This window comes from Hydra vulgaris, chromosome 02 (assembly GCF_038396675.1).
Source record: "Hydra vulgaris chromosome 02, alternate assembly HydraT2T_AEP".
NCBI lineage: Eukaryota > Metazoa > Cnidaria > Hydrozoa > Anthoathecata > Hydridae > Hydra > Hydra vulgaris.
This window is the reverse complement of record NC_088921.1, coordinates 69,787,501-69,798,118: the sequence shown is the minus strand read 5'-3', so window position 1 is coordinate 69,798,118 and position 10,618 is coordinate 69,787,501. Positions and strand designations below refer to the sequence as shown.

General features: G+C 26.2%; 1 protein-coding gene across 1 annotated transcript in view; it reads left to right on the top strand.

Annotated features, from left to right (window-relative positions):
- The first annotated feature begins 9,795 nt into the window (after positions 1-9,795).
- LOC100203085 (nonsense-mediated mRNA decay factor SMG7) overlaps positions 9,796-10,618 on the top strand; it is a 48,880-nt gene continuing 48,057 nt past the window's right edge. The window contains exons 1-2 of the mRNA XM_065791820.1: positions 9,796-9,949; positions 10,195-10,226. Coding sequence (XP_065647892.1) covers positions 9,903-9,949; positions 10,195-10,226 — 79 coding nt within the window. The 5' untranslated portion in view covers positions 9,796-9,902. The remainder of the gene's footprint in view (positions 9,950-10,194; positions 10,227-10,618) is intronic.

Here is a 10,618-nt window from a genome sequence, read left to right as displayed (position 1 = left end):
AAAAAATATCAAAAGTGCAGGCATAGATAAAAATAGCGTCATTGTAGTTAAATCTTTGATATTATTGAGCCCTTGTTGTTTCACTTTTTAATCTCTCATTAACATCTGGTATTGTACCAGAAAAACTTAAAATAGCCAAAATCACACCAATTTTTAGGTCTGATGAAAAAACAAATGTTTCAAACTACAGACTTATCTCTGTCTTACCTTGTTTCTCTAAATTGCTAGAACTCATTATGTACAATAGGCTTTATAATCATTTTCAAATAATATTCTTTACAACAAACAATTTGGGTTTAAAAAAAATCATTCTACGGATCACGCGGTAATTGAACTTATAAACCGTAGATCGGATGCATTTAATAAAGATTATGTTACCTTAAGAGTTTTCATTGATTTATCCAAAGCATTTGACACTGTCAATCATGAAATCTTTATAAAAAAATTTGAACTTTACGGTGTAAACAACTTAAGCTTACTTTGGTTTAAAGACTTCTTGACTAACCGGGAACAATGCATAACCTATAAAACAAATGAAATCAAAAAAAATAATAATAATAATAAGTTGCGGGGTTCCCCAAGGATCTATCTTAGGACCATTAATGTTTTTAGTGTTTATAAATTACTTATTTTGAGCATCTAAAAAATTATATCGTATATTGTTAGTTTGCTGACGATTCCAATCTGTTTTATTCATACAAAGATATAAAAATTCTTTTTAAAATTTTTAATGAAAAATTATCTAATGTAAATGAATGGTTTATAAGTAACCGCCTTTCAGTAAATGTAGATAAAACTAAATTCATCCTATTCCCAAACCAAATAAAGTTAATAATATTCCACTTAAACCGCCAAATCTTTTATTCAATGAAACAGATGTAAACAAAACCATTTTTAAATACTAGAGCTCTAATTAAAATTTATTTTTCATTTATTCACAGCCATCTTTTTTACGGCAAAATTGCATGGGGAAGTACAAATTACGGAAAACTCAAAAAACTTTATAGCGAACAAAAGCATACTTGTAGGATTGTATTTCGGACAAACAGTACTGTGTATTGCAAACCACTATTAAATCGTCTTAAGGCCTTAACTATTTATACACTAAACATTTACCAAATATTACTTTTCATGTTTAAAATGACACATGGAATATCTCCACTTGATAATATTCCAAGTTTTTTTGTATTTCCATTGCTTTTTTCCAATAGCTTTTCATAATAAGATTTTTTTGAAAACTTTTTGGTTTTATCAAACAAATTTTTGTAGTTTTTGTATATTATTTCATTATGATATGTTTTATGTCTTTAGGTATTTTTCATATAGTTTTTGTTTTTTCTTTAATGATTTGATTAAACCTTTTTTCATCCATGGATTCAAAATAGTTTTAGAATTTAAATTTTGTTCGATTAAAGGGAATGCCTTATTAAATTGTTTACTGAAAAACGCGAGAAATAGTTCGTAAGCATTATAAGCAATTTGTGTTTTATACATTTCCAATCAGCAGAATTTTTTAATAGATGGCGAAAATGTGCTATGGAGCTTTCATTGATTTGACATACCAATATTTTTGACTTAAGGAAATTGTTTTTTAATGTTATGTTTTTAGTGGTTAAAAAGATAAGGAAATGATCACTTATTTCGGTTTTAATTATGCCTGTTCTTAGGCAGCAATTGTGAAAACTGTTTGCTATTAAATATATAATATATCTATTTAAACATATATTTAAACATTTTAAAGAGATTTAGAATTTAAAAAGATTCAAAACATTTTGAAGATTTAAATTCATCAGTTTATATTTTTTATACAAAATTAAAACAGAGAAACAAAAACATCAAGAAAGATCATAAAATGATCAAGAAAGATAAAAAAAAATCATAAAATAAAATTCTTTTTTAAAAAAATTAAAAGAGCGTATGTTTGTTTAAATTTAGTGTTTTTTTTTTATGGTTGTTTTAAAAATATCAATAGATTTTATTTTTTTCGAATTTTCATCAAGAACCGTGTTTCACAAGCGAGGTCTCCGACATGTAATTGAGATTTTTTTCTGATTTTTTTAGTGATGTTAATGGAATGTAGTAATTATTTATTGAGTGTCTTGTTTCATATTTATGATTATTTAGAGAGAAACTTTTATACAATATTTTGAAATTATTTCATTTTGAAGTTTAAACATAAGCAAGTCATGGTAATTATTTAGTTCGTATATGTTTAGAATATTTACTTCCTTGAGTAACGGTCAGCACTTTCGTATCTATTTGTGCCCAAAACTAATCAACTTGCTTGCTTTTGTTTTGATAAATAAATTTTAGGAAAGATGAATGATTGTTTGCCCAGGCAATATTACAATAATTAAAATGATTCTGCATAAATGAATAGCATAAACTTTTTAAACATTTCAAATTTAAAAGTTCATCGAAAAGGAAGGTTTTCAGATTAAGATGGTTTAGCAAACAAAATATATTTCGTTTTATCAGTATTTAATGAAGTTTATTTGCTATAAACCACTCATTAAGATATATTAGTTCTTTAGTAAATTGTTTACTGTAATAATTTTTTTTAGTTTTTTTAGAGATCAATGTAAAAGTATTTGTATGTTTTATAATTTTTTTTCCATTAGTTGTGCTTCTATTTTAAAAAAATTTATTAAACTATTTTGTTTGGTTTCAGATTATTTTACAAGTGTTTTATCCATCCAAGGATTAGCAAGTGTTTTTGTTTTTAATTTTAATACCTCATTTGGACAAGCTTCGTTAAAAATCTCTTAAAATTATTTTAAAATAAGTTACATGCTCCATTTGCATTTCGACTCTTTATCACTCCAGTTCTTTATATATAACTTGTTCGTTAGATTGTTTTTACTAAAAGTTAAAATGTTGCAACCGCAATTGCGTTTATTTAAATTTAAGATTTTGGCAGGTGCGTACTGGTGCACAGGGATACCGGGAAAATACAGGTAGTTCCTCTTAAGTTATAAGATCTGGGCCCCAACCAAATAGGTACCTGTAGTTTCAGTTAAATTCAGTTATTTGATTTCATAATCGCATTTTTTTTTTTAATTTCTAGAATATTACATTTCTTTAGTAATACAAACTATTAAAATAATAATTTGAATAAATTGAAAATACATTATCACCAGTGAGCCAGAATATTGGTTTAAAACCGTATTCTATTATTGGTTTTTTATTTTTACGAAACATTTTATACATTTTTACGTTTTTTTTAATTATAATATGTATTTTGTAGTTTATAATAGAACACAATAATCAAAAGAGAAAAAACAATTAAAGTGGCTCGCTTTAATGAGAAGAGTTTAACAAAAAATATCTTAATTAAATTGCTTCTAAATCCAAAAAACCGAAATTTTTTTCCCACAAACTGTTTTAAGTCAGAATTCCACTGAGCATCAAAGAAATTAGAATACAGAGTCAAATGAAATTGAATGTATTTCTGAAAAAATTGTACCCATTTCGCCGATAAATTTACAAGTTAATATAGCATCCACTATTAAATCAATTCATTTTTTTTTTCCACCTTCTATTTCAACTGATATATTAATTTTTACAGACACTGGAAACCTGAGAATTATTAAGTCAACAGATACGCTCATTATCAACAACGACTTTATCCCAGTATAGTGAAAGTGGACCTTCAAAGACTTTTAAACACTCTGATCTGCAACACATAGATATCGTCAATAAAATTAATTTGAACTATTTTATAAAGTCTAATGGAAAACAAAATATTCAAAGATTTTTTTCATTTCATTCACACTATCAAGAAAAAAAATGATAGAACCCAATTACCGTTTAATACTTCCAAAGCATATTATGTAGTAATTTCAGGGTGGCAGAAAAAAATTAAAAGAAATTGGATAAGTTTTAGTAACGAACACAATTCTTTTTTTGTTCTTTATGTTTGATTTATTTTCCTAAAAAGTTAAGGATTTTGAAGACTGGGTCCATGTATATAAACGCATAAAAGATCACAAAGAGTGAAAAAACCACAGAGAAGAATCAAAATGTTATATGAGTGATAGTCGGGGACAAAGTATTGACAGATTATTTAACAGAGTCCAAAGAGTCAAAAAGAACATGAAGTAATCAAGAGAAAAAAAGTAGCTGAACCTATAACTAAAATAGTTAAATTAATCGGAAAACAAGGTTTGTTTAGAGGATTTAGGTATGAGGATCGTTTAGATGATTTAAGTATCAGGCAGCTTATAGTTTAAATAATGCAGCAGTAAACCATAGAAAATTTTTAGAAATTGATTTATCAATAGCCAAGTCTGATATTGATTTTAAATGATCACATTACTAAGGCAATAGTAGAAAATATAATAGAAAATAAATAAATAGTAGAAAGTGAAAAACGAGCAAAAAGTGAGAAAAAGGGTAAAAGAAATTTGTTTACTTTTTTATATCCTACAACTGTAACAAACATTATTCAAACTATTTTTAAATTATTATTATTAAAAATATCTGAAGAAGTTAATTTAGCTGGTATTTATTCAATTACTATGAATACAACTATGGATATATCTACCCATGATCACTGTGTATTTGTATTTGGAGTATATTAACGACAGAACTGAAGACACTAAGGTATATTGTTGAAGTTATGGAACAAGCATTAACTTTAAACAAAGTGATTTCATCTTTAGGACAAGGTTTATTTGATTTATTAAAATTAACTTTAAATTCTATGAATATTAGCTTAGATAATTGTGTAGTAGATGCTTTGATGGTGCTGACTGGCTATGATGGTATGAATGGCTAACATAAAGGAGTTCAAGCAAAACTTAAGGAAGTGCTTCTGAGGCATATTCTTAATTGCTAAATCTAGCCTTACAACAAACTACTTCTTGTTCAGTTACAGTTATTTCTTTTTTCGGACTTCTTTAAGAATTACTTTTTTTTTCGAAGAATCTTATTAAAGACTCGATGTTTATGAAAATCAGAATAATCCCAGTTGTCCGTCACATTTGATAAATATTTGTAAAACTCGATGGCGGTCTAAAAATGATGCGGTTATTAAGATATTTTATCGTATCATTATGTGGAATAAAAGAACCAAGAATCGGATGATATTTGGAATTTGATGACAGAAAGCAATTTGTATATGTGCAAATTGTGTTTGCACTTTATGAAATTTCTGTTACTAATTTTTTTTTCAAACAGCGTAAGAAGTACAGCTCAAAATTTACTAGGTCTACTTACCCGTTATGAAACAGTATTAACAGCAGTAATGTTTTTGCAGATATTTAAGTTAACGACTGCTCCATTTGATTACCTTCAAACATCTAGTCTAGATTATATTCAAGCATGGAGAAAAATAGACGGAACAATAAAGTCTTTTAAAGAAAACCAAAGAGAATTTTTACGAGTAAGTGCTGGAGCAAAAATATTCATTGAATTTGTATCCAGTGTAATTTGGAAAGATGAGTCAGATATTGATATAGAATTAGAGCTTCCTGAAAAGAGAAGAAAAACTATTCCATAACGTTATGGAGAAAATTCATATACTAAACAAAACATAGGAAATGGAGATACTCCCGAAAATGTTTATAAAATCAAAACATTTAACGTAGTTAAATGTTTTGATTTTATAAACATTTTCGGGAGGGATAGTATTATTGCTTACTTTGAATGTAGATTTTTGGGCAGTAAGAACTTTATTATGATCTTGAAATATTTAATCTAAAAAGGTTTGAAGAAATTGCGATAAGTTAAATTCATTCTGAAGCTATTCATACAATTTATGAACTTTTACCTTATATCAATAAACATAAATTAGAAGAACAATTATTATCATTTGTGAAATTCTAGCCTCAAATATCCAAGACTGATAATAGAGATGTATATAATGTAAACCAAAACCAAAGCGATTTGCAAGAAGATTCAGAGTTTGAAGATTTTAAATACTTTCAGGAAAATGATAATAACAAGCGAACATGAAAAAAAAATGTAACTCATGTTTATTATGCGTAACAAATATTATTTATGAATTCTATACGTATTCTTTAGAGTATAATGAATTATTTGAAGCATACAAGTTTCTTTTAACAATTCCTCTTACTCAAGTAACGTGTGAACAATCGTTTTCGAAACTATAATTATAAAAATTATAAAACACGTTTAAAAAGTTGTTTAACACACGAGAATTCGGAATCATAATTTTGGATGAACTGTGAAAGGGAATTGTTGGCAGACATTACACCGGATCAAGTCATTGAGTTGATGTGTGAAAAAAGTAACAAAATTTTAAGAGTGTTCAAAGTTTAGTTTTTAACATTTTATTGGACTATTTCAACTATTTGTATTTCCTCTGTATATTTTGTTTATTATTTCCTCTGTATTAAACAATTTTTAACATTATGCTATTCATATTTTATAATCTATGCAATCAAGATCACTTATATGAAAATAATTATCTTAATATTGTTGTGTATTTATCTTTAAAGAACTTAATTAAAATGTAGATTTGGTTTATTATTTATGTTTATGTTAACTGTATAGTTTTTTCATAATGTAAGAAGTGGGTAGATAACCTGGCTATTAATATAAGCTTATATGGAATTATGTTCAATTTCCCGGTAGGGATAATAGACTAAGTACGCGCATGAATTTTGGGTTGATCATGTGAAATATATTTCATATTTTTTATGTTAAAGTATATCGGGAAACGATTACTAATATCGATCTTAAATATTCCTGCCTCAAACTATGTTTCTAAGTAATTGTTAATAAAAAATATTATCTATTGCAGTTGAAGAAGTTTTATTCAACCGAGTCGGTTTATTAATTACTGACAAAACATTGTATTTATATAACATGTTAAAAAAAGGTTTTACGGACGTGTTTCACGTGAAGAGAGCAATTATCCTCGTCTATTGCGCCTAAGCACGGAACATATATTTCTTATTGAGTCAACCCATTGTCGGTATTTTGGTACTTAACAAAGTCCAGTAATACAGATATTGCGGTATCGGTACTACCGGTGTTGGATGTACTACAAAGGAACAGCGATTAACTTTTTAGTATATCTGTTACCTTGAAACTCTTTAGTTTTTTGTTTTTTTCAAATTTTTAGCTTTGTCGTAATAAAACTTATTTTAACACTTTTTTTACTTCTATAGTCTTTTTTTTGTTTATTGTTTATTTTGCCATTTAAAAATATATACAGTTTCGAAGGATATAAATAAAAATAAATATTGGCGGAGCAAGAAGAAGACTTACTTAGCGTTATCACCGAGCCTTATTCTCACGTATTTACAAAAACCGTAATATTCAAATATCTATAGTTAACAAACTATTTATTAAAAAATATATAAAAGTAAAATAGATAAGAATTCGTTGTCATTTAAAGAAAAATTTAAAGAATCAATATTTAAGAAAAGAGTAAGATCAAGTGAATAAGAAAAAATAAATAAGATATTATCATTTGCTTAAAACTTAAAAATTTAAACTAAGTATAAAAATAAAAAAGTAAATAAATTAATATACACCATAGAAATAACATAAATAAATTAGTATACTTCATAGAAATAACTTCATAGAAATAAATTAGCAAACGCCATAGAGGTAATACCATAATTAAGGTAATAAAAAAAAAAATGTTGATACACTCAGTAACATAACTTGTGTATTAATAATTTTTTGTATTTGAGTTTTAATTTAAAAAAATATTTAAAATCGGATATATTAAAATCCATAAGTAAGAATGCCTGTTTTGATTCATTTTTAAACTGCTCTATACTAGTTTTATGTGTATTTACAATCTTGGGAAACATTTTCCACAAGTAAAGTCCACGATAAAGAACTGAATATGAAGTTAGTTTTAAATTATATTTTGGGACAACAAAGTTGTTATTTGAAAATTTTGTTGTATATTTATGAACTATTTTGTCAAAATAGGATTGAAATATTTTAAGAGATAATCCTATATTTGTTTTATACATGAACATTAAAAACTGGTGTAAATTAATTTTATATATATTTAACGCTCCAAGTATACGCAGAAGAGGCTCACAAGGTACAGTTCTATCAGCTCCAAAAATTGTTCTGCACGCGTGTTTTTGTTTACAGTACAATTTTTTTTAAATTTTGTATGGTTTGTACTTGCCCATGCAATATTGCAATAAATTAAATAACAATGAATAAAAGAGAAACATTGGATACCATATTAAACAGCCTGCCTAATTTACTTCTTTCTTTTTCAATCAATATGCTGTTTTAAATATATAGAAATACAATTAGAAATTCTTTTTAATTTCCCTTTCCCCTATGGATCTGTCCCTGCACCTAAGACCTTGTTTCCGACGCCGGTTCTCTCCCCCCCTCCCTTTATCTTTTTGTAAGTCCTTAAAAAATGAGACTTATGCTAAATAAGTAATACTGAGAACCATTGCCTAAAACTTATTTTTTGTTGTTTTATAAATAGGGGGTGCCTGAAATACATGCCCACCTTCCTCCGGACCAGTGCTATGAGGGGCGGGATGTGTGTGCATAGGCAACACTATCAACCCCTCCTTCTCCATGCTTACAATTTTTAACGTTGGCAAAATCGGGTCTTTACTCAGAAAATTTTCTTTTTTATTGATTAGCTGGCAAGTTATGTACAGCAATGACATTCCTCTTTTTCAACCTTAAGTGTAGCCCTTTTTTATTAAAAAACAAAAAAAATCAATGCAATAGCTTTTTTTTTAATAAACTTTTTGAGTATTTTTGTTGTTCCATGCGAAATTACCATAGAAATTTTTTTAATGCTCCACATTGCTGAATTTCCCGTTTTCTTTCGTAATTTATTTCCTAGTATTAACGTAAGATGAACTACAACTTTTTAGTAGACACATTTTCAATTTTCACATTTTAAAGATGTAATTGAGAAAACAAAAGTTATAATATAGAAATGTAAATGAAAACATGAAAGTTGTAATTAAGAAACGAAATTAATTAAGAGATAAAATTGAAGTATAAAAGTTGTAATAAATTACAACTTTTATACCCACGAATTTTAGGGGATGGCGGGGGAGAGATTGATGTTGAAATATTTTTATATTTTGCATCTCCTAAAAAAAAGTTCCTTTTTTTCTAAGACATTTTAGGGCTTTCAGATTCTGGTTAGGGAGGGGGGAATACCCCATCCCCCTCCCTGGATCCGACATTGATTAATTACAACTTTTATATTCACTTTTATGGAGAATGTTACTATTAAAGTGACTGAATTTAAAACAAAAATTTACAGATAAATTTAACTACTATGAGAATTGAAGTTATCACTAAAAAACGGTTTTTTAATCAACCTCCCATTTAAGGCTTTTTAGAACTTTTTTGATATATTCAGACACGAGCTACATGTTCAGACACGAGCTTCACTAGATTAATTCGCGCAACGTTAGCATAGCGCGAATTTTTAACTTTTAAGGTTCATAAAATCTAAGCATATTTATGTTTTCTGGACATTACTTTTTTCACCTTTTTTCGGCTGTCAGCAATTAAATTAAAAAAAAATTTATGTTTGTAATTTATAATTAATACATACTTAAAAGTAAATTACATTAAAATAAAAATACCACCAGGTTACCAAAGCGCATTTCATTGTGACAGCATTGCAACTATGCAGTTTAGCTAAAAAAAATTATTGGAAAAATGGTTTGACACGTAATTGATAATGAACTTGTAACTGACAACATTTTTAAAAAATTGTTTTTTTATCAATTTAATATAATATTTTAATAGTTTTTTTATAAAATATAAAATTACTGTTTCAAGAAAAAAGTTAATTTTTCTTCCGAAATATTTCCTCACTATCTCAGTGACGCATTTTTTTTTTTTTATTTCGAGAAACTTATTATGTCATTAAATTCTCGAATTTGTTTACTGCGAAAAATAAATACAAGATGGTCTCCGCTTCCACAACTGCTTCAAGTTGTTCTCAGTTATTAAGGTAATTATAAGTGCATGTGATTAGTAAAATTTTAATTTGAGATTTTACATGTACTTTAATATGTATGTAATAATTATTATTTTTAGTACATAAAAATAAACTTACTTATATATGAATTCTATTTAAAATATATTTTTTTGAATTTTCCGTCTTCAAATCACCTTTTTTCCAATGTTATGTAAGTATTTTAAGCCCTTGCAAATTTTATTGTCAATATCAAGATAATAAAATGATGTTTTTTTTAGACAATGCGAAGCATTGAAGGCTGCCATTCTTGGTAATATTTTTATATTTTATTATGCTCCTTTTTTATAAAAACATACATGTTCTCACATAGCAAATGCAATTGTTTTTTTGTTTTTTTTTATGGAAAACTAAATTTTGTATTTAATTTGATATTCTTTTTGTTAAATACATCAACTAGACAATAGTTATAACATGGGACATATATATATATATATATATATATATATATATATATATATATATATATATATATATATATATATATATATATATATATATATATATATATATATATATATATATATATATATATATATATATATATATATATATATATATACATACATACATACATATATATATATATATATATATATATATATATATTTATATATATATATATATATATATATATATATATAT